Source organism: Chelmon rostratus, chromosome 19, assembly GCF_017976325.1.
Source record: "Chelmon rostratus isolate fCheRos1 chromosome 19, fCheRos1.pri, whole genome shotgun sequence".
Lineage (NCBI taxonomy): Eukaryota > Metazoa > Chordata > Actinopteri > Chaetodontiformes > Chaetodontidae > Chelmon > Chelmon rostratus.
Genome location: NC_055676.1, coordinates 12595823 through 12619677, shown reverse-complemented (window position 1 = coordinate 12619677; position 23855 = coordinate 12595823). Strand labels below are relative to the sequence as shown.

Here is a 23855-nt window from a genome sequence, read left to right as displayed (position 1 = left end):
CTAGCGGAAAACGCACGCGTCCTGAGTGTCAGCAGCTCGCACGATGCCGCGATAAACTGCGCCATTCATCAGCGCCGCCCGTGTGTCGGTGTCATCCGCTCAGTGCAACCAGCGATAACATTTTGGGTTGGATTCATCAAATTATAATCTCAACGGGTACACACACACACTCATACACACACACACACGTCGGTTATCGTGTGTCACGCTGGTGTAATCTCCTAAACCCCGCCCCGGCAGCTCCTCCAGCTGATAGCCTGTGTGTTCCATGTTTGGGATTGTTGTGATGGGAGGCCGCAGCCATCTTGGATCTGCGCCGCTCCACACCGAGCAGCAACAGAGGACGGACGACGTTAACGGCTTGCTAACGTTAGCTGCTCGGTCAGATTAACCGCAATTTGTGTCGCTGTGTGGTGCGAATATGCTTCACGGTCGTTATTTTTCGTCGTCAGCCGTCGCGTTGAGTACATAAAATGGGTGGAAAGTGCGTTAAGCGTTTAACGTTATAAATCCGGAGAGGGCGGCGGCGGTTGCAGATCCTCCGTATATTTTTTAAAGATTTCTGAATAGAGGAGTTACTATGAATGGAGGATAAATGTTGCCAAAGGCTGACAGCAGCAGTTTCGTCCTCTTCTCTCTTCTCTTCGTCCTCACGTTAACGGACCCACCACGGACAGGTAAATAATTCTAACTTGTTTTTCCTTTCCACACATTCCCGGTGGGCTCTGCTCTGAAGTGGGAGCGACGGAGATTAGAGCTGGAAGCAGAAAGCGGCAGGTCAGGCGGAAAGGCCTGCAGGATAGACCAGGGACTCCGGTGGTTGCTTTACCGCTGCTGGGCTGCTGCTGGACAGCGTGGAGGACCGCCTCCCTGTCGGCACTGCAGCAGGGTTTTTTAGTTTTTTTTTTTTTGGTTGAAAGTATACAAACTAAAACCCCCGTCGACAGTCATTAAACGAACGAGACTTAAAGGTTTATACAGTCCACATAGCCACACTATTTTCAGTAAAACTCAGTTGTTTAACGCTGTTTGTTTTTTCCAAATAGCTTGAAGACCGTTGCCTCGAAATTAGCTAACGTCAGTTTTGACACTAACTGATACAGCTGCAATAGGAAATGACACTAAAAGGATATGGCTTGACTCATATTGTAAAATGCGAGTATCTTAACTCGTCTTATCATTAAAAAGGCGTGTAAACAATTGAACCTATGTGTGTCTGCCCTCCCCTGGTTTGTGTTCTGCTTTTCCGTGGAGCTGTGATTTGAAATGCATGTCAGAGATTCATGCTCCTGCATCAGGAAAGCTGGCTCTCAGTAACTCATCCTGTAGCCACACATCAGTGATTAGATACACAAAACACTGCCTTTGCCATGACACTGTCCTGAAGGCGATTTGGCCATAGTTACGTGATTTCTACGGTGATAAATCGAGAAGAAAAAATATATCTTTTTGTATCCTGCACCGATAATCATTTGTCACAAGTGCAGCACATGCAGCATACTATTCATGACTAAAACCCTACAAAACCCCAAATAAATAAATGCCTAGTGTGCATGTCTGTTTAAAATAGCGCTGTACTGGCACACTGAAGTCCTTTTCAAGTAGTCATGTTTGTCACAAAATACCAGTGTTTTTATTAACCAACCTGGGAAATGGTTTGTCTCTATTGAAAGCCTGTACTCGTGCTTTGAATGCAAACGCTTACCTTTAAGCAGCGAGAAGACAAATGCATGTTGTGATCCTGACAGTTGTGTGGATTGGAGTTCAAGTCATGAATAAACACATTATTGTTTGGCTTAATCCTAAGGAGTAACCTTCTGCCCAGAAAATGCACTACACACAACAATGCATGCACCGTGCTGTTCAGTTGGTTCTTGGGCAAATACTAAGAATATCATCATATTAGAAGCCTCTTTGTGGTTCATTCACACTAGCGTAGAGAGTGTAATCGACTGTAGTTATTTATCTTTTCAAAGGTGAGGTCATTATTTAGTCTAATGTTTAAGATCGAGCCCCCCTGTTTATATAACTTGAGTGAGTAATCTGAAAAGTGAAGGCTATGTGTCGTCCATATTTTAGCTTGGTGCCAAATGTTTATGAACAGGGTGTTTCCTGTTGTTTTTGCTTTGTGTGTGAATGCTTTTTTTATAATCCCTGCTAGTTGTTTTGAGGGACACTGTGGCCCTCGTGCCAGGGCTCCTACAGTGCGACTACCTGTTTTATCATGTTTCTCAAAGGCTGTGTCACAGAGGGTGTGTTTTTTGCACAGCATGCCGTAGCACATCAAGTTCAGTCTTCCCACAGCTTGATGCCCACATGACTTGGGCATTCATCTTAAGAATAAGCCAGTTTGCTGGAACGTAATTCACTTAAAAATGTTTGAGCAGTTGTGAGCATGAAACACTTTTCCTGTCGCACAAGTAGCTTGAGCTACCTTAAGTTTCTCTTAGAATTTTGTAGTTTTAGTACCTTGATGATTAGCAAAGGTACATGCATAATAGAAAGACTACTTAAGACTTTCTCTAAATCTTTAGAAGTCTTTATTTAGTATTTATGTCACCCACTAATCTGCACTTAAGCTTGATAAATTTCACACTTTAATAATTGGCTTACCTGATTTCCACACTTCATTTCCATAGCAGGTTGTTGCAAGCAAGATAAGTGTCTCATAATAGTTAAGATTTTATTCAGCTGTGCCTGAATTACTTGACAGTGTGCATAACTGTCACATTTCTAAATAGCTCTTTGGTAAAAGCCTTTCGTTTTGCACAACCAGGTCTGCAAATTTGCCAGTGAGACAGGCAACGTTAAAATGTTGAAAGGGAGAATGACAAATATTGGATGTGTTTTTGATTCAGAATATGACCAGAATTACTCATTTTTACCAAGTAACTTTCACATGCAAGTAATGTGTTTCTGTAGATTATTCATACAGGTATGTTTTGCATTACTCAGCACAATATTTTAGAAGTACGTGACTAATGTAAAACCACAACTGGATATGATCATATACACATGACAGGGCAATGTGATGGCTTGGTGGTGAGGGCATGCACATGTCCTGTGGTTGCTTCAGGTCATTCAGTCAAATGCATGTCAGGTGGATTGCAGACCTTAAACTAGGTGTGAACATCATTACGAATACGTTGTCCACCTGATAAACGTGGCTTTTTGTCCACTGTGTTTCTTAATCTTTGAATCTGACTGCACAGTAGATATGGCTGGTTCAGTGCAGGCTCGAAATGATTGTGAAGAACCGCTGTGGTTGGGCTCCTATGCTGAGAGTGAAATCTTGTGTTGTGTTATAAGACCATCAACTTGCGCAACCTGAATGTGGAGCTTTGTTTATTGTCCATGAGGCTGAGCGAGCTGTCTTTGTCACCCATGCAGCTGGCTTATCACTATTTGATCTACACAGAAAGTTGGCTGTAGTTTAACTTTTGACAAACGTCATCCATCAGCGCTCAGTCAGATGTTTTTGTTCACCTAATTCCCCACTTACAAGAGTACAGTTGCAGTTAGCTGTTAACTTACAGTGACCCAAATGAAAAAGACTTGAAACACAGCCAACAAATTCTTACAGTGATTTACTTTTTACTTTACAATTTTAATCCTTGAGTACGTTAATTGTCAGAAAAGTGATCCAACAGTAATAAAAGTGTTTATATATATTGTTTTTTGATAGTAATGATTAGAATTGCTACTGAGCAAAGTATTTCAGGAGAAATGTTTTTATCACCTTTATCGACCTATCAGCAATTAGAAGTTACAAGAACACATGACTTATTTCCTGCCTCAGGGGTCGATGAGATAGCCTCAATCTTCTGGGTATTCTGGCTCCAGAAGACTATTTCACCGTCACACATGAAATATTTTGCTGCATCTTGCTCATGCTGTCCTTTATTGTTGAGCAATTGAAGGTGTATGGAGGAAAATGTCAGGGCACAGGGCAGAGAGATTTCTGTCAGACTGACAGACATTTAAGAGCCACAGATCTTGTACCTGATATCCCACAAACCACCTGCAGAAAGATTATGGGTTTTTTTTGCTCTAGCTCAGTAGTCAAGTCAGAGTTGTTTACATAGCCATGGGGTGGGGCATGTCCTCGTACACGGCTGCGGTACTGTTTGATCCAGTTCGTGAGTGGTGGTAGACTAACACTTCCTTCCAGGTGGTCCCTGAACAGAACATGCACATAGTAGTTATGAGTTATCAATAGCATACACCATAGCAACTGTCAAGAAAAGAAAAGTAGATGCAGATTTCGAGCTTTCACAGTGAAATGGACTAGCTTTTTTTTTTTTGTTGTTGTTGTAGTAACAGGCAAGCTAAGTTAGTTTGTGGCCACACGCTTGCAGTGATGAAAAAGGCCTATCTGGATTTTCATTAGATGCTGTTGCAAGATGCTAAACTGGATGAGCTGCAAGGACACATGCGCTTGGATTAAGTTGAGACATCAAAATGGCAAAAAGAATCGCTACTGTCGTCACATAGTAAATGACCAGCACTAACTTTTTGTCCCTAGCATAGTGAACCTTAGTGGTACAGCTCTATACTTTAGAGCACCCCTGTTCACCATTTTTAAGTACTGACATTGTCTTTTGGTGCTGAAAAGAACAGACCTTTTGACATTTTCAGTTCTTTTCAGCACCAAAAGGCAATGTCAGTACTTCAAAATTCCTACCCGCTAAAAATGGCTTTTTTTTTGGTTTGTTTTGTTTAATTACATTTAGGCTACCGATCTTCATCAGCTTGGTTTTTTAGGAGTTTGACCTGGGGTGCTTTCATCCACACAGTGAAGAGAAAATATACTGCTTTTCAGTGTGAGATGGCATAAAGAAAAAGAAATGAATGCCCATACCCACTCACTGCTTTTAACAGTGAGCCTCAGTGTTGATGTGAATCATCGGTGGCTAAAGATGATGCAGTGCGTGCACAAGGCCAGTTCACTGTGCCGTTATACTTCAGTGGGACTGAGTTGGGCCAGTCTCATAGTCTTTATTGTATTTTCCTGTTGGTTATGTAAGAGATGCAGAGGCTTCACTTCTCTCAGTGATTGTTTACTCATTTGTCAACTTGACATCACAAAATCCAAAGCTTGTGAGAGAAATAGCCTCAATAAGAGATGATTTTTACCCTGCTTGTACTGTGGCCTTTCACAAGGGGAAAACTCCTCATTCTTTTCACTCCTTCGCAAAAATTTAGAACTACTCCATTTGTCATTCATCAGTCATTAATGCAGAGATTTTTAGGCAGACGCGTTACTGAATGTACAGCAGTGAGATACAGTATGTGTGCATGCATGTCAGGCATGTGTATTGGGCATGTTGTGGTTAATTATGAGCCATTAGTGGTCTTCTTCTAGCTTTGCTCAAAACAAAAGCCTAATTATTAACCTCCTTATCAAGTGTGTGCAGTAAAATCTCTGTCTGATGAAAGCCCTACCAAACAGGGAGGCAAAGATGAGCTTTCAGGCAGCTGTTAACAACAGCTCATTCAGATACTCCATCCCAATCCCCAGGAAGTTCAGATAATGACAAGGGAAGTGCACTTCAACTCGAAGCTGTTATTGATATACTTTTTTGAGACGCCCCAAGCTGCCTACAACATGTAACATCTAATAACCAAAAGTAGTAGGCTAGTGGTATGTAAAGAAATTCTACTCTTGAGAATTTTCCAGCAGCAGTTATCAGAAAATCACAGAAAGAATGAACACTGATCTGCGCAAGCAGCCAGTCTTTATTCAATCCTTAGGCACCAGAAAGCACAAGCCAGGCATGCATTTTCTAGACCTGAGCACATGCAGATGTAGCGTTAAAGAGTTGTAAAGAGTTATAAATCAACACTCAACCAGCTGGATTTGGGTTTTGGATTTGTTGCTCGCCTGGTAGCCATGTACAGGCAACAGAAACACTCACATCTCCATCTGGTGAAGGTGTAAAAAAAGCTCATCAAACAAAGTGTTATTGTGTTTAGAAATTAAACGTATACAGTACGAGAGTATGAGTTAGATATGTTAGACGTCATATTTTGACATAGTTACGATATCTTTCAATGCACAAACTAGATTGATTTTCAAAGCATTAACATTTGTAACCTAGTCTATTCACAAACAGTTATCATGTATAAATACACACAAATCCTCTCTAATGTATTAGGGATACTGTATATGGTCTCTAATGTTATCCATCTATTTGACTCATACATATTCAGGCTTGATGGGAACGATAATAATGAGTTCAGTCCCTGGAGACTGAGACGGCTCTGTAATGCGTCTCAATCCACTTAGCATTAACTAAGACAAGGTGACGTCGGCTGTGTTAGAAGGCTCTTAAAACACCTTTAGGCAGAGTGAAGGCAATCTGCATTGAGGTCAGCCAAACCTGATTTAAGTGGTCTCCTCATTCATAGTTAAGAGTAGCATAGACTCAGTGTCGTTTCCTTAAACTAACCATTCTGCTGGAGCTTCACACTCTTTAAACACAGTTCAATTGGGCCTTTTAGGCCTTCAGCAAGCTCACAGCATAACTAGACTGGTCTATATAAATACGTGGGAACAGGATTACAAACACTTTTTAAATCATATTAACCGTGTTTCACTTGGCTACATCTGGGCCATGTAGTAAGCAGGTTTTTAAGCAAAATTAAATCAGTACGACTTGATAAAGCAAAGTGTGTGACCTTTGTTGCAGCAGAACACAAAAAGGTCACATCTGGTGTAATGTGATGATCGATCAGATGATCTATCATGTTTTTTGAAGGTCTGAACAGTCATCCAGTTGGATTGTATTTAAGATGCAGTCGGGCGGTTTGTTTCTGAAAACAAAGCTATTGGTGAGGCTGCACTATGATCGTAAATAATGGGGAAACTTAATTACATCTGGTTTGAAAAAGTATCCTCACTGCATTTTCAAGCCACATGCACACATTAAAATTGTAATACAAATAAAGACAGTTTTTAATCACTGTATTAAAGCCCAGCGTAGGTTGTGGCCATGCTCATCAAAATCGAAAGTCTGGTTTGTGTGGGTTGATGTCACCTGGGGTGGTTGGTACACACATGAAACAACAGTCATTTAAAATATCTCATCTTTTTTCTGAGTAAAAATAGAGTTGCCATATTTGTCAGGTGAGTGGGTGGTCCACCTCCATTGTAGATCAACATAGCCACCTGTATCCAAGAACAGATGGTGTGAGGTGCCCACTACTGGGCAAGCAACTGGGGAAATCACTGAGAACTGTTGACAGTATACAATGAATAGTAGATTTCCTTACAGACAACCCAATGTGCAGAATTTTTAATCACACTAGCAGAAGTGCAATTTTTAGAAATTCCTATAAGACATCAGGATAGTCACTCTATTGTTTCTATTTGTTTCAGGTCCACGGCTAGCTCTGGCAAGATTATTGTCAGGTAAGCAAGCAGTATATCTTTTAGCGTAGCTTTGCCAGAATGTATCAGCAGCTCCCTCGGTTTGAACCATTACTGACCCTACATATTATTCAGATGGTAATGGGATGCCGCCCATTCAAAACTTTATAGCCTGAAAACACCTGTGATTGTTTTATCACCTTAAAGGTTCTGTGTATGACTTTCATTGCTCTTGGCCAGTAGAAAGCAAGTAACATTATCACCAGCAACATGCTATCTTGCCAAATTTACTTCACCCGCTTGTGTGATCCATGATACTAACTAATGCATTATGAGTGTTGATTTTAGCCAACAGTAAACAATGTAATGGTACAAAGCAAATGGATAACAAATGCTTGCTTTCTACTAGCCAAGAGTGATGTAAGGTAGGGGGTGGCCAGCTAGCTGACCGTAACCTAAGCTAAGATGGGGTTGGCCGGCTGGCTGTGGCTTGGCTGCGTGGTGTTGCTTTGGCTTTGGTGGCTTTGGTCAGTGTTGGCGAATGAAGTGAATTGCAAACGGCAAGCTGGTTAGTATCCTGGAGCCAGTAATCCACATGAAAAATAGGAAGACTTGACATAGTATTCTAAAAAGTATTGTAATTTATTTTCCAGCATTCAGTGTTTGTTTCCGTCTTCAGTCTCTTGTCTGACATGTCACTGCTTTGGCCAATGCCCACATGATGATGCTTGCTTGCACCTATCAAGCTCAAGTGTGAACAAGAGGATGCTGACTACAGCTCACTTGTAAATTACAGATGTAAATTATGAGGTTTTTCTGAGTTACACATAGACCATTTAATGTCTTTACTTTAAAGGTACTTTCCATCTGAAGAAGGGTCATCCCCTAATCTTGTAAAAAAAATCACTAGTTTCCTAAATAGCTAATGCAGCTTATGTTTTAATCTCTTCAAAACGAGAGCATGACAGTCTGTTGAACTTTGTCGCCTATGATCATTAACGTTGTTTGGACCTGTTTGAGTCTGCTCAGAACTTTGATCACATGAGGAAGGCAGGACACAGGGAGCTCTAATGCAGCGGCCTCTTTTATGTTAATCTCATGTGGTGTGGAGGCTCACTTAACACAGACGGTGTTGCTGAAGGATATTAACAGAACAGACAAAAACATTTTAAACATTGTACAGCACAGTATATGTCAAAGGCTCCTGTTACATAAAGGCATGCCTGCAAAAGTCCTATTTTATTTTCAGGTGTCAGATTTTGGTGGATACACATTTCTAAGTTTCTCTGAACTAATCTAAACATATTGCGTTACCAACTGCTGTGGATTTAATTTTTTTTCTGGGATCCCCTTTCTAAGTTCTGCCAATTTGTTGTCCTCCTTTGCTGTCTTAGTCTGTCCAGTATTTGCTGATTAAGTTTTGTGCTGGTCTTGTTTGACTGTGATTTTTTTTTGCACCCAGTTGCAGTATGTGACCTCCTGTTTATGTATGTAATTTGTATTATGTCTGTAAACCCCAAATCTTCACCCCTTCACCATCTAAGATCTCTTATTTTATCCACTGCCATGAGAGCGCATGTGGCCTCATTCAGTGCTCTGCTGGACTTGGTTTTCTCTTGTTTGGAAAAGGGCTTAGTCACATGCAGGTTTGACCACATAAACTCTCTTGTTGTGTTTCAGAGCAGCGCTGCAGCCCCGGGCAGTTTGCCTGCCGCAGTGGGAAGATGCAGTGTATCCCAATGTCCTGGCAGTGTGACGGCTGGACAGCATGCGAGGACAAGAGCGACGAGATGGACTGTCCCCGTGAGTATAGCTCACTTTAGCCCTTTTACACCAGCTCTGTTACCTAACACCCATAACACAATTGATTTCTGGAAAGTACTGTATATCGACACCCAGAACCTTTTCGCACTCAGACAATCAGATCACAGCTGGGCAGATCTGAATGCAGGTGTGAGTGCAACCAGAGCACATTGAGGACGCACTGGGACCTAATAAAGCAATATTCAGAAATGCTCAATGTGATGCATGTTAACAACATAAACAGCAGTGGACTGTAGCACAAATACATCCTGGACTGAAGTATGTGTCTAGCAGGGCAATTACCGCTTTCTTTACCAGGAAAATCTGTTAAACTCTCTGGTCATTACGTCCAGTGAAAATAATTCCAACATTAGATTTGAAAATATTCTGGCTCTACATGCTGTTTTTCCCATTGTTTTACTGGTGTTCGCCCTTCGATATGCTTCTCTCCCGACATTTTTACATCTAACTCCGTGAATTAAGGGTTTGTTTCGACCAAACCAGATTTGGTGGTGATTGTTGGAACAGTGAAAGATAAACCAAGAAGGTTTTGATGAGTTTTATGATGATAAAATTACTGTTTCTGTAAATGAAGTCTGGTGGCTTTGGTGAGAGCGATATAGCGGCTGTTTCTGGTTAAACAAAAAGTTGATGATGTTGTCAAACACTTAGAATAACAATCTGAGCCTGTCAGTAGCAAAAACACCTTTAGTGGACGTACATTGAGAGTACATAAACGCCTAGGGATTACATTGCAGCCCGTTTTGCAGCTGCAGCACACTCCCTCAATACTGGAGCAATTTAAAAAATTGTTGTGCCCATTAGCTATTTGAACACAAAACTCTGGGGAAAAAAGGGACCATTAACACAGATTATATGTGACTGGAATTTCTCCTGTTTGTCTGGGACATTGAAATTTTCTCTGACATGTGGCCCTCAATGGAAACTATGGTATGTAGCACAGTGAAACCCCCAAACACAGCCCAATCCATCTGATTTGCTTTTACCAAATAGCTCAGACTCAGCTTTAAGTCTGCAGGTATGGAAAAAGTCCTGCTAATCCACTGCAGTGAGTCAATATACAGGACTAGCAGCTCTGGAATGACAGCGTCAGGTGGCAGAGTGGCTGCATATGTGTCTCTGTTTTTTGTTTAGTGTTTGTTGATCTCTTCAACACTGCATAGACGTTGCAGTGCTAAGCCTTTGACCGAAATCCTATTGTTTTTCCCTCTTAAATCCAGAGAGACTTTATCCCCAGATCTGTGACCCCATAATAGGAATTATTGAAAGGATTGAGTACAGCATGTGACCTCCATTCAGAAGTAGTTGTGCATGCTTTTGAGTTGAGGCTGCAGGCCAACAACACTGTGCACTGATTGAGGTTTTATATTGGAAACCACATTTTTGGAACAGGCAATAAAGGCAGGAATTGTGGGTTAAAAGATTACCAACAACGTTGCAGTGCTGAAGTAGAAAGCTGCTTGTTTTCCTTAATTCACCAATTTAACCGTACTTACCACAAATCTATACAGAATATTCTATATGTTCAGAGGCAAGTCTGCTGATTATTATCAACTGAAAATGCTTTTAAAGCCAAACATCATGTTTTTACTCGTTCCCCGTTGGCTAAGTAGCTGTAGTTTCACAGAGAAATGCACGAAAAACCCAAACAAAGCTCACACATGTCTCGGCAAGGGCTTATTGTCAGCTAAATCAACAGCGCGCATGGAAATCAGTGTTCTTGTTTGGGATTAGCTCTGTTGAATAGCATGGCAAGGTGGAGCAATCCCTCACACTAATTCCAGTTAGACAAATGCCGAAGGGGAACTGTTACCTTTACAACTTGAAGGCAGGGTAAAGAGGAAATATCAAAATAAAAGAACAATTGCATTAGTAGTGTAGTCCAAAGATGGAGAAGAGGAAGTAGAATAAAATTACTACAAGAAAGTCAAAGTTTGTGTTATGTCTTCAGTACAGTTTGTGTCTTACTATGTGGAGCTGAGTTGCTCTTCTCTCAATTACAAAGCAGAGTAAACTCCTGCTACAGTGTACAGTATTGTTGTTTTTATAACCTGTAATTCCTGTTTTTTGCCTGGTCTGTCAGTGGTTTAAATTTCACTGAATCAGTTCATTGCAGTTAACTGACCTACAATGTTACCTGTAAATGATTACTAGCAAGTTATTTTTCAGCACGTCACTAATAATAAATATCAGCCTGCTTTTGTTCTTTTTTCTGTTTCACTGAAAACATGTTATAGTTATATATAATAAGAAAAACTAGTTGTGGTTTTTGAAATGAAATGTAATTAGGATCTTATTTTTTTGGTATTTCTACTGTGGCTCCTTCCTGAACACGTTTTCGCGCATAAAATAGAGGATCAGTTACAACACTTTGGTAACATATTCACAGGAGAGTTATCCTGATGTCAATTATCAGTCTCCTGAGAAAAAGACAAATGTGGGCTTTTCCTACATGCATGTGTCTCGACCCCAGCCTTGCAAACCTTTGCCTAGTTAGTTTGTTTACAGCACCGAGCTCACCGTAAACAGGCAAGAGGCTGTGTGTCGCAAACTGAGGTAAAAACCCAGAGTGACATGCTTACCCTCAATGAGCTGTATGCATGTCCAAAGAATGCTCCAAAAACACAAATAATGTCAGGATATCCCATGTCTTAATCAGATAATGCTCCATTCAGAATAAGGCCTAATTCGGAATACCCAAATGGAATATGATGTTTACATGACCCATATCAAATTTGGTATATCATCACATTCAGAATAATAGTGGAATATTAGTTTGCATGTCAATGGTAGTCACAGTAATCTCCTAATGATACAGGTTGGAGGATACAGACTGGATTGCTCGAATGTTTACGGAGGCTTTGGTTTTACTTTTATCTTCCTCAGATCTGTCTCATTTTCCTTCCGGGTTTTTTAAGAGGTTGTTAAGACACAAACTTTCCATTTCTAAATTCCTGTCATAAATAAAAGCAAAAGAGAGAAGTGTTCCAGAGGAATACCAGCATTAGTTTATACAGTCTGTAGACAGTTGACAGGTGAATATATGCGCTTGAAGCTAAATTATTTTTCACCAAAAAGGCCAATGCACACACACAGTTTATGGAATTACCAGGCAAAGCTGATGCACAAATATGCAGCAGTGACAGTTTATTTATCTCTCAGGCTATCAGACAAATGAAAAAGGTTCATTACATCACAGGCTTTAAACAGGTTGCATAACCATAACCAGTATGTCCACAGAAACAAAAAAGATCGAGATAAGTTTTTAGAATAAACAGGTTGGAAAAATTCATCCACACTTGTTGACCTTGAGTAATTTTTTTCTTTTGCAGCCATCAAGGAGGAGAGGTTTCGTTTCGGCAACGGATATGACCAGGTGGAAGACGTCATTGGTGTGGCTCAGCCTGTGCGCTTCAACAGTAAGCATCTCACTTCACTTTAGTTGATTATAGAGTTGTTGAGACTGCAAAGCACAATGCTTAAGTGTCTTTTTCCACCTGCAGAGAAATGTCCCAGCGGATGGCACCACTACGAGAAGACGGCCAGCTGCTACAAAGTGTACCTGAGGAACGAGAACTACTGGCAGGCTGTGGATACGTGTCAGAAAGTCAACGGCTCACTGGCTACTTTTGTTACCAACGAGGAGCTGCAGTTCATCCTGAAGATTGAGGTGGACTTTGACGACAAAGTCTGTGAGCGCAGAGATCAGTGCAAGTGAGTTTTTACTTTGCTGCATTTTTTCTTTTTGATTAGAAGTTCATCAAAGAGCTTCACTTATCGGTTATTATCACTGTTAAATCAGAATTTTGTGGATTCGCTACAGTCATTTAGCAGTAACAGGATCTGATTAAATAATACAGTCTGCAGTTTCTGTGAGAAAGCTCTGCTACAAAGATGAAACATTTTTCAGATATCTCCTACAGTCCTCTTTCTTTGCCTGTTAATTTGCCTTTGTTTATGCAGAAAATAGCCGTCTGAACATACAGCCTGCAAATCTCTGCTGTGATGCTTTCATCCATTTACATTTACAGCTCTGCAAACTCAACTCAGTCTCTCAGACCTTCAAGTTGCAAGACTAATTTCCTAACTCATTAAACTTACGCTTTGCCCCTGTTTACTTTTTTTGTTTTTGTGAAATAAATATACAGTCAAATGTATCAGCATGTTGTGAGTGGTTGCAGGCCATCTAGTGGCCAATAGCAATAGTTTAAAGTGCTCAATATTGGCTTATGCAGAAACAGTGAAATTGACAATTTAATACAGTAAATTTAAACATTATCGTAAAAAAAATTGTAACCTCAATTCTTTTTGACATATACTGTATACTAAAAACAGTACAAAGACAATACATTTAATGATTTACCTCCTCACCTTCATTGATTTTTGTAAATGTCTGCCTACTCTGAAGTTGATGCAGCAACACTTTTCAAACAAGTTGGGACAGGAGCAACAAAAGACTGGGAAAGTTGTGGAATGTTCCAAAAAGTTTGTTTTTATTCATGTTTTAAACAGCGTCCCAACCTTTTTTGGAATGGGGGTTGTAATAAATGAATTTGACTTTATCTGTTTGTTTTCAAGGTTTTGGGTGGGCTACCAGTATGTGATCACCAATCGGAACCACTCCCTGGAGGGCCGCTGGGAGGTAGCATACAAAGGTATTTGGCTTTATCTTCTCTTTTACAAAAACACTACAAAGCTAACTAATTCTCTGTAACTTGATGTTTCACCTTTTCTTTCCCTCAACAGGGTCAATGCAGGTGTTTCTGCCACCTGAGGGTCTGACCAATTTTGGAGAAGCGTCTCCCACTCAGGATAACGTCTTCTGTGCCCAGCTGCAGCGTTTTCAGATCAAAAGCATGAATGAACGAGGTCTGCACAGCTGGCACGCTGAGAACTGCTACAAGAAGTTCCCCTTTCTCTGCAAGAGGAGTAAGTGCTCATGTAGTCTTTTTCCATCAGAAATGTTTTGTTAACATCACATAATGTTAATTTGTGGACTATGTGATCATGTTATATTTTCCCCAACAGGACAGACTTGTGTGGATATAAAAGACAATGTTGTAAACGAGGGCTACTACTTCACCCCTAAGGGGGACGACCCGTGTCTGAGCTGCACGTGTCATGACGGCGAGCCTGAGATGTGCGTGGCCGCGCTGTGTGAGCGTCCGCAGGGCTGCCAGCACTTCCGCAAAGATCCTAAAGAGTGCTGCAAGTTTACCTGCCTGGACCCAGGTACCTGCCACATTTACATTAAGTCACGTTCATGTGACAGTCGGTGCTCACAGGCCCACAAGGGGGAGCTCTTCTTCACAAATCTACAGTATATGATATAGTGCAACTTGTGGCCGTTTTTGTTTTTTGTTTTTTTTGTTTCTTTGCACCACAGGACATTTTTTTAACTGCATGCAAGAGATACACAACATATCAATATTTTAAGATATTCGGCTAATTATGTTAGAAAGGATAACATTGGGATTAAAATCAGCCTGTTTTAAATGAAGAGTTGGCATCTGCTGTGTAGACAGCTCAGTTGACACAGATGAGGTGTCAAGTATGCTTTTGTGCAAATGTGTTTTCAAGTTGTTCAGTCTTCAGGAAAAAAACAGAATTCCCTTCAACAGAGCTGTTTGAACCAGTGAGCTTGCAGTAGGTGATGTTCTGATTTTGTCCTCTCTCCTCAGATGGAAACAGTCTGTTTGACTCGATGGCCAGTGGGATGAGACTAATCGTCAGCTGCATCTCGTCCTTCCTCATCCTCTCCCTGCTGCTCTTCATGGTGCACAGACTCCGTCAGCGGAGACGTGAACGCATCGAAACCCTGATTGGAGGAAACTGTGAGTATCAGGCCTGTTGATACACACACACCAGTCTCTCTTATGTAATTTGAGGCTTTCTCATAATAACTAGTCACTGTTGCACAGGAGTTTTTAGTTTATATGAATTTCAAATGCTGTGATACACAAAGCTTCAGTCCACAAATTCTCATGAAGTTTAAAGAAAGATTTCATGGTGTTAACCACTTAAGATATGTTTGAACTGTAGTGGCCAACACTCATCGCATCTGTGCTCTTTGTATACAGTTATTGCTTAGTTCAGGCCCAACGTAGCTGGAAAATATTGAAGAAAACATCAAAATATACGTATAGAAATTCAATTCTTTTTTTCTTGATCATTATATTTCTGCTATAACTGAAGCTTTCATATAAAAGGCTGAATTTTAAGTGGACTACTTTCACATCGTCCTCTGTGTCTGCTTTGATTTGCCCAGTGCACCACTTTAACCTTGGGAGACGAGTCCCAGGCTTTGACTACGGCCCAGATGCCTTTGGCACTGGCCTCACTCCCCTGCATCTGTCTGATGACGGCGAGGGAGGCGCTTTCCATTTCCAAGAGCCTCCTCCGCCATACGCGGCCTACAAATACCCCGACATCCAGCACCCTGATGACCCCCCTCCTCCGTACGAAGCCTCCATCAACCCAGACAGCCTCCTCTACATGGACCTGGGTAGGCGCTGATCCTGTTATTCATGCATCTCATCACGCACAGAGCGCTCAGCTCTTGGCCTCATTTCCTCTCTTTGTTGTTACCTTCAGGACACAGCGGGGTTTCCATGGTGCCAAGCCAGATGAACGCCATGGGAGACGTGCTGCAGGCCGATATTCCCAACGCCCCCGGTCCCATGCCAGACTCGGCGCCGGCCTCTCAGGAGAGGGAGGACTCCATAGATAGCAGCACCCTCCTGGTGGGGCCAGACACCCCGACAGATGGCCACGCCCCCGCAGACTGCGCCTCCTCCCTCAGCACCGTAGTATAGGACTGTGGCTGGACGGCGGGGAGCTGCATCCGGACATTACCTGCTGGTTGAGGAAGGTCGTGAGTGCATTGTGCACCGGTAGAGGACGCAGCAGAGCATTTATCAAAACGCTGACTGCAGGGAGGAGAGTTGAAGCCTGTACAGACATATCAGAAGCAGCCTGTTTCTTTGAGGTGTGAGGAATCGCCTCTTTCTGAAGACTCTTCTGCAGTCTGCCTTTTGAGTGTTTTTTTTTTTTTTTTTTTTTTTTTTTTAAATACACTGGCATCCGAGGGAGGAGAGAGGACTGTTACTGTACAGAGAAAAAAAAAACTACATTGAGGCTGAGAAGGCTGCACTAGCATCCACTGAGCAAAGCTTTTGAAACATCTCAGAGTTGGCCTGACTGGTCGAGAAGCCCTGATGTAAATACCCCCTCAGGTCTGTGCTGGTCAAATTTGTTATACCTGTGTGTCACAGTCCAGCACAAGGCATTGTGTGACAGACAGACAGACGGACAGTGAAGCCAGCTGTTGTTGCTTGTACGTTTTTGTTTGCATCATGCTGTCATTCAAACAGGTGTCTCTCTATTGATCTGTCGATCTCCAGGCTACAACAACGTTCTCATCAGCCCCGTCTGACGCGGCATGTCCCAGATCTGGATTTCTACTCGCTCATAAAAATCTACTGTCCCCTCACTTTCTTATTAGTCTGATACATGAAGCTGTCTTCCAGGTTTATAGCGCATATTTGCAGCAGAAGTTTTGTAATTAAGAGGTTTAACCTCGCAAGAGGGTACGGTTAGTTTCTTGCTATAGGGTTTTTATTAGGTAATGCTGACACAAGGCATCATGCATCGAGGAATGTTGTGGTACTGATAAATATCTGAGTTTGGTATTGTGTTCTTTTCGATGCTAATTTATGACTGCAGGCTGTAATCTTGATAGTTTTATTGTGGGATAGATGCAGTGTGAACTCCCCACTGATCAGCGAGTGAAAGCAGTGAAGCCTTTCAGATGCATGTGTGAAGATCAGGGATGATGTCCCCTCCTTGAATTTGAGGAAGTCAATTTATTTAAAAGAACTGCTCCAATCATGAAGTCGTTTCATCATGCAGACACTCCCATTGTTTTTACTTTATCATCAACTGTACGCAGGATAGTTGTGTATTTGCTAACTTAACCAGGATTAGTGACTCAGATCTTAATGTTTTGCATGGTAATCTCTCAATTTAAATCAGTTTATTTTTTTGTTTGTTTTTGGAGAGAAATTGTCACATTTGGTGGCATCATGCCGCCCCTCCATTCCTGATGTGTTTCATATGCGCGATTCTACATCTGTTGTCTCGGTTATCAACATCGTTTTCAGCTGCTGATGAAGATGATGCCGCTGACTGTAGCTGTGAGGCTTTTTTTTCTGCTTTTGGTGTTGATGAGTTTGTTACTGTTCTCTGTTTTCTCAGTGGGATCGCAGTAAAAAAAAAATTGTAATAAAAGAAAAGTGTGAACTTGTTTAGACCCCTGTTATGACGACAATCGCTTGATTCTCTCAAGGATGAATTTTTACAAAGATTGAAGACGGATCAGAGTCGACCCACAGCCACCAGCATTCAAACCCCTTTCAATCTGCCTAGAGAAAACCAGCTGTAAATGTGTGTCTGAATGACTGTGCGCGTCTGTGTAGCTCATGTTTGAATGTACTGTATGTATAAAACTTTTTTTTTTGTGCTGAAGCTTATTTTCCCCGTTTTGTTAAGTTTTTGGCATTGACAATCCACAGTGGGCTATCCACCAAGCAAAATCTCACTTATTGTGGAAAAAAGTAACTTGTGCATGTGTGTGAAAAGGAGATGATGATTTGGTTTGGATTTTTTATTTTTTCCCATCAAATTTGTTTTTTTCAGTTTGCTTTTTGGGACGTGCGGTGCATGTTTTGTTTTTAATCTTTTGGCATGCTGAGAGATTTTTCTTTTGATGGAAACATCCAGTCTGCCCTGTACAGTAGGTTCAAAGTCTCCTGCGTATAGTTTAATGCATCAGAAAACCTGCTCATGACCCGCTACAGCTGCATTTACACTGTAGTTACTGTGCTAGACTATGGTGGTGTGAGAACTGATTTTACTGGATTTGAAATCTTTTATGTATAATACAACAAATGCTTCATTTCATTGTCTTATTTCATAGCCTTTACATTTAAAAAATGCTTCATTTGCAGGAGGGGAGGGAGGGGCTTGTGTTTTTTCTGAGGTAGATGTACATCTAATCAAATGCCAAATAAACTGCACCATGAAGGACGACTCATGCGTCAGTGGGTATGAACACAGCACCATGTTGAGCCTCATCAGTCTCGACATTTAGCTTCTCTGGGAGTCTTTTTGCTCGTTGAGGAAATTCCTCCGGCTGCGCTCAACAAATGTCAAAAGAGGATTAAGGTGGGATGCAGGGAAATCCCCCAACAGTGAGATGGAGGTGGTGGGATAAACCCAATCCAAGGCAATCAAAAGATTCAGATGATTTAAAGAAAGCGGATCTATAGCGCACCTCACAGTGACTCATAAGGCAGCGGGCAGAGCAGAGATAGTGATACCCTGCTGGAAAAGCATTGTGGCTGGAGAAAAGAGGCTTTGTTCACGAGGGCCGAGTAGTGACAGAATCACATGATCTGCTCCTGGATGAGGGAGGCGCAACACTTAACGCTGAGCTGCTCAGGCAAGACGGTGATTGGTCTTATGAGACAACATCACTTTGGAAGCAGACATCAGTTTTTATACGTCAAGCAGAGAATGTTAAACGATTCAATGTGCCACATAATTAGTTCATTATTTCATTTTTGGGAAGTTCTTTGAGGTGGAAGAAATGTATGTGAAAGCATAAAATGACTCATCCAAAAATGACAAATCAGCCAGTATATTTAGATTTTTACCCTGATTGTAAGCCTAAAAATAAACTACACAGATGCAGCACATTTGTGTTTGAAGCGAAGAGTGTTTCGGTGTTTTAATGTTACTGTGGTGGACCATCATGGAATTAAAAGGGAATCCCAGCTTATTAAATGTTATTTCACAAAGAGAGATGAGGCATTCTCGTCTTTTACAGTGTGAGCGTTCTGTTTCCACATTTTTGTAGCTATTCAGACAGTTATAGGTGGTGCTGCATTTATACAGCCTCTCCTTATGAAGCCATATATATTCTGTTCCCTTGTAATTCAGCGTGCCACACATCCTCTGACGTTCCCATGGGATGAATGGCTCTTGTTACTGGTCGCTGTGCATCTATGCTGGCAGCATCAGGGGAGGGCAGGGGGGGAGAGCGGGGGTGGTGGGGGTGAAGCTGTCCTGCATCAATGAGCCTGTTGATCAGAAAAGACCACTAGACTGGTAATGACACGGTTCACTGGTCAGACCAGGAGAAAATAAAACTGGGCTCTCACCTTCGTTCCTACTAAAGCAGGACACTCGGGCCGATCCTCAGTCTACCTCGCACACCGACACCTGTCTGGATTCATCAAGCTGCTTCCATCCCACGATGATTTGGACCGCTGCTCTCTTGATGACTGTTGTTTCAAGCGTTCGTTCAGGTGAGGGTCCTGCTTGAGTCTCACATGACAAAAAATATGTTTTTATGTGTATATTTAACATTAAATTCAAGCTAATTTAAAAAAGAAGAAAAATGATGCTTATCAACATTTTATCTTTATATTCCAGATGATTACTGTTACAATGAGCCACATTGTGGTAAGTAACTTCTGAAGTACTTTTTCATTTTAAAACACACAGGATATGACTCTTTAAAATGAGAACATCCTTATAAATACATAAATATTAGCACTATGTTTCCACTTTTCAGGAGACATTATTCAACTGAAACAGACCTTGATTTTATACAGTAATAGTTGTGTTTCGATCATTATTCTTGAACAGTGGAGCTGTTTTTGCTTGGTGACGCCTGAACTGGTTCAATATGTCTTTGAGTTGTGAGCAAATTTTCAAAGCAGTTGACTTGAAATGATTATTTTAGGCCCCAAGAGGCTACACTATCGAGTGCATGACAAGAAAAAAGCAAGAGATCAGAGAAAAGTCAGAAAAAATAAGGACATTTGAGTATCACATTTATTTTCTTTGACGACACATCAGTTTAGTGCCTGTTCTAGCGCTCTTGATCGTATCGTGCAGTCTTCCTCAGCAGAGTTTGCCCACTCTTCACCCTGGAGACGGTTATTGCCAAAACAAGGAATACCAATCAGGAAAATAACACATTTGAACAACCTGCACAAGTTCATGAAAACTGGGCAACATGTTGGTGACACGTTCGGATCGAAAGCTCTGGTAAAGCTACTAAATGGACCTTGCTGAGATTTTTCTGTCAGCTACTGTTTCCAAGCCTAATAATGAACTTTCAGTCTCAACCTTTAAGCCGACACGGACAAGAAGTCGTTAAACTCTGTAATTCACGGTGATATGATCAAAAGCTCCAGAACAGCTGCTAAATGGACCTCATGATCTTCGCCGTCCTCAGATCCTTATGCTTGGGGAGACATGTTCCCGTCGTGTCACCCTTTACTTGAAGAGCTTCACTCTCCCATCAACCTGGACCACCAGATGAGCAGAAACGAGTCTCTGGGATCTTTACACCTGGAGGGCTTCGATTCGATCCAGACCGGCCACTGGACGCTCCAAAACGACGGACACTCCGGTGAGTGTGCAGCAGATACCATCACGAAACTGTTGTGCATCACTGTCTTGTATGTGCGTTTGCGTGGGTGCTCACGTGTTTCTTGTTGCTCCCAGTGGTGCTGCAGGTTGGCAGCGGCATGTCAGTGAGTGGTGGGGGTCTCCCAGATGTGTACCACACCATCCAGCTGCACTTCCACTGGGGAGGCCCGGCCACCAACGGCTCAGAGCACACGGTGGACAGACGCAGATACCCGATGGAGGTACAGTACGGTCAGTAGGCAGCGCTACACTGTCACCATCCCCCTGTTGCAGCAGGCTGGTGCAATGGAGCCCTCCCTTAATGTCTCTGTGCTTCTTCACCTCTAGATGCACATAGTCAACATGAAGTCCATCCATCCGAATCTGACAGCAGCCTTGGATGATCCAACAGGACTTGCTGTCCTTGGATTCTTCATTGATGTCCGTTTGCCTTATTTGCTCTACGTATTGAAGCATTTTCAGCTCTTGTCATGCAAACGCATCCTGATTTTGTCCTTTCTTGCAGGTTGTTTACGCAGACAACGTGCACTTTGGGCACATATCACAAAAGCTGTCCTCTGTTGCTTACAAAGGTTAGAGGACACTCATAGAAAATGAATTCCTGCCTGCTGTGCTGTTTGTAACTCTGCTCTCATTACGGCTGTGCATCCTTCCCCAAGGCCAAACTACTAAAGTCAAGCCATTTCCGCTGATGAGCCTCCTGCCCAAGCACAACATGAGTCAGTATTACCGTTATCACGGCAGCCTCACCACCCCACCATGTTCTCAAGTGGTTGTATGGACTCTGTATGAAGTCCCCATCTATATCTCATGGTCCCAAGTAGGTCTCTTCAGTTAAAAATGAGAAAAATCCCATAAATGGACTCTTGAGTGCTGTGAATAACCAAGCTTTTTATGCTTCCTCCTCAGCTGGCTCAGTTTACCTCACAGATCTTCTCCACGGAGGAGGATGCAGAGCAGGTGACCCCTCTGCAGAACAACTTCCGACACATCCACCCCACCTTCAGCCGCATCGTGTCCGTGTCCAGAGAGGCCAGAGTCCTAACAGGGGCGGCCGGTTGCGCCCTCAGGTCAGCTGTGTTGGTGCATCTGCTTCAAATCATGCTGCTGGGAGGCTTCGTCTCTGGACTTTAGCACCGAGTCCAAATCATGAAACGACGGCGAGCAAAGATGAAGGTTTCTGGGGTACAGTGTAGAGTGTTCACATCTGTAGAAGTGCTCCGGCAAAGAATGAATATAAAAAAACAAACTGTGAAGAAGAGTACTGTAAAACGTTGACTTGTTACTAAGTGTCTCATGATTGTGGCCTGCCGTCTCTGCAGGATTAACTCCATTAGTGCATTGAAAAATGTGACAAAAATGTGTCTCCTTACTAACAGTTTAAAATAATGTGGACTGAGCAACGGTAGCGCAGCAGTGTGTTTCACGATGGCAGCCATGTGCATTCACAACTGCTGGCCTTCTGCACTCGTAGCTTCTTAAAAAGTTATCGTGCTAACATACATTAATTTGGCTTTACCTAATGGACGTTTAGTCTGAGTCTGCCGCCATGCTAGCAGCTCTGTGTGGCTCTACTCAGGCTACATGCTAATGTCAGCATGCTAACATGCTCACAATGTTACATGCTAGCATGCTGAAGCCAGGCTGCTATAATTTTTAGCATGCTCACCATGTTAGTTTTGCCTGTTAGCATTCTAACACTTACTCATTAGCGCTCCACACAAAGTACGGCTAAATGTCATTAGCTTGGGAGGTATTTAGGTCAAAGTATTGGACAAATTAAAATGTTGGCGACCCTAGAGGAAAATCTTAGCACGGCTAGCACGGCTAAAATGAAAGGCAGAGCAAATTTAGTAATTATTATCATGTTTTAGTGGATTTTGCATGTTCACATCAAGTATTTTTGGATTACAGACCTCATAGTTTTAATTGATAACAAATACAGCATGTAGGGGGCAGCAATTCATCTTCTAAGCAGGAATCTTAATAGAGGAGGAACTGGAAGTTAACCTTACACCTATAACCCCAAACACGCAAGCACATGGTGCGTCCTGAGTCAGGTTAACCTCATAATGGGCCTGTTTTCACTGACATTTGGACGTGTCACCACAGTTGGAAATAATATGAATGAGGGCGGAAATCCATTCAGCTTGACCTGCTCCAGGGTTGTGTCATTTTACATACGCAGGAGACAAGGCCAGCTGACTTGTCCCGAATGCAACCCACCCACGGTTAGTGTCATTATTAACACCTGCGCTTCCCCTACCATGGCGAGTCAAAAGGTCAGCTGTGAAAAAGGCCCGTCGGAGAACACGGAGCTCGTTAAGAAAAGGAGCTGAGGTAAACTGGAGGTGATGGTGTCCTAATGAGCCGTCTCTCCTGCGTCCGGCATGCAAAATATTCTGTGTGAGCGTGCAACGTTTGCATATTTGCCGCCAGCTTGTAGAGAAGTTTACACACAGGCTGCAGTGAGCAGCTGCAAAAACACCTGCGAGAAGGAAGTGACAAGTTCACAATTTTACTTTTCTTTACACTGAGTCTCCTATAATGTTTCCTGTCTTCAAACAATAAACATGCACATCCTATCCTGTGTCACAGTCGCTGATTTGAGTCATGGGAGACGTTTCTCGCTGCATTGTTTGCTGAGGCAATGAATATTATGCAAACAGGCTCCCCTGAGCTGTAAATCTGAGGCTGAGGCTTGTCTGTGTCAAGATGAAAGGTTAAAATAACACAACCGAACAGATGCACATACAGTCTGCGACACCACACAGCCTGTAAGAGGCATCTGAAGTTTATTTTGCTAGTTCAAATAGCTAAAAGTGCCATGATTAAAAAGCGTGACATCAGGAAAGCATCTCTGTGCTTAGCAGAGGAGTTTGGACATGTGATGAGCAGAACGGGAGAGCACAGTTGGAGTGATAACGCCGGACCAATCAGATCCCTCGGTGTGGAGGCGTGTGTGCCTCTGTTTGATATCATTTCCCGCTCACTCTCCCGTCCCATCCTCTCAGCTTGAGCTCACGCCATCCTCCACCTGTCATGGCCTCGGGGGCGGCACACACACGTTCATGTTTCTGTCACTTTACATGGACTTACATTCATTTCCTGGAGATTCTCCCTAATCATAACTATAACCACTACCTGCCTAACC

At 42.3% G+C, this 23855-nt stretch overlaps 2 protein-coding genes across 3 annotated transcripts; both read left to right on the top strand.

Annotated features, from left to right (window-relative positions):
* Positions 1 to 278: 278 nt before the first annotated feature.
* Positions 279 to 18286, top strand: dgcr2 (DiGeorge syndrome critical region gene 2). 2 transcript variants are annotated; one of them, XM_041960770.1, is made up of 11 exons: positions 280 to 677; positions 7382 to 7414; positions 9053 to 9175; positions 12529 to 12615; positions 12700 to 12910; positions 13775 to 13851; positions 13943 to 14125; positions 14225 to 14428; positions 14878 to 15030; positions 15465 to 15701; positions 15791 to 18286. In XM_041960770.1, exons 1-11 carry the CDS (start codon positions 596 to 598, stop codon positions 16009 to 16011), a joined length of 1611 nt encoding a protein of 536 aa, XP_041816704.1. In that variant the 5' UTR covers positions 280 to 595; the 3' UTR covers positions 16012 to 18286. The 2 variants fall into 2 exon arrangements, with proteins under 2 accessions (XP_041816705.1, XP_041816704.1); XM_041960771.1 differs by lacking the exon at positions 7382 to 7414 and having other exon boundaries at positions 279 to 677.
* Positions 18287 to 19514: 1228 nt separating this feature from the next.
* Positions 19515 to 21835, top strand: car15 (carbonic anhydrase 15). The gene is made up of 8 exons (XM_041960799.1): positions 19515 to 19566; positions 19694 to 19723; positions 20505 to 20681; positions 20777 to 20922; positions 21029 to 21121; positions 21207 to 21273; positions 21361 to 21521; positions 21611 to 21835. The coding sequence occupies exons 1-8, from the start codon at positions 19515 to 19517 to the stop codon at positions 21833 to 21835; spliced, it is 951 nt and encodes a 316-aa protein (XP_041816733.1).
* Positions 21836 to 23855: the final 2020 nt, after the last annotated feature.

Bases quoted from the DNA above. Each gene is read 5' to 3' on its own strand.
- dgcr2 (XM_041960770.1), top strand. From the start codon at position 596: ATGTTGCCAAAGGCTGACAGCAGCAGTTTCGTCCTCTTCTCTCTTCTC. The intron at 9,176-12,528 runs GTGAGTATAGCT...TTTCTTTTGCAG, and splicing joins CGACGAGATGGACTGTCCCC to CCATCAAGGAGGAGAGGTTT. The intron at 15,702-15,790 runs GTAGGCGCTGAT...TGTTACCTTCAG, and splicing joins CCTCCTCTACATGGACCTGG to GACACAGCGGGGTTTCCATG.
- car15 (XM_041960799.1), top strand. From the start codon at position 19,515: ATGATTTGGACCGCTGCTCTCTTGATGACTGTTGTTTCAAGCGTTCGT. The intron at 19,567-19,693 runs GTGAGGGTCCTG...TTTATATTCCAG, and splicing joins TGTTTCAAGCGTTCGTTCAG to ATGATTACTGTTACAATGAG. The intron at 21,122-21,206 runs GTCCGTTTGCCT...CCTTTCTTGCAG, and splicing joins TCCTTGGATTCTTCATTGAT to GTTGTTTACGCAGACAACGT.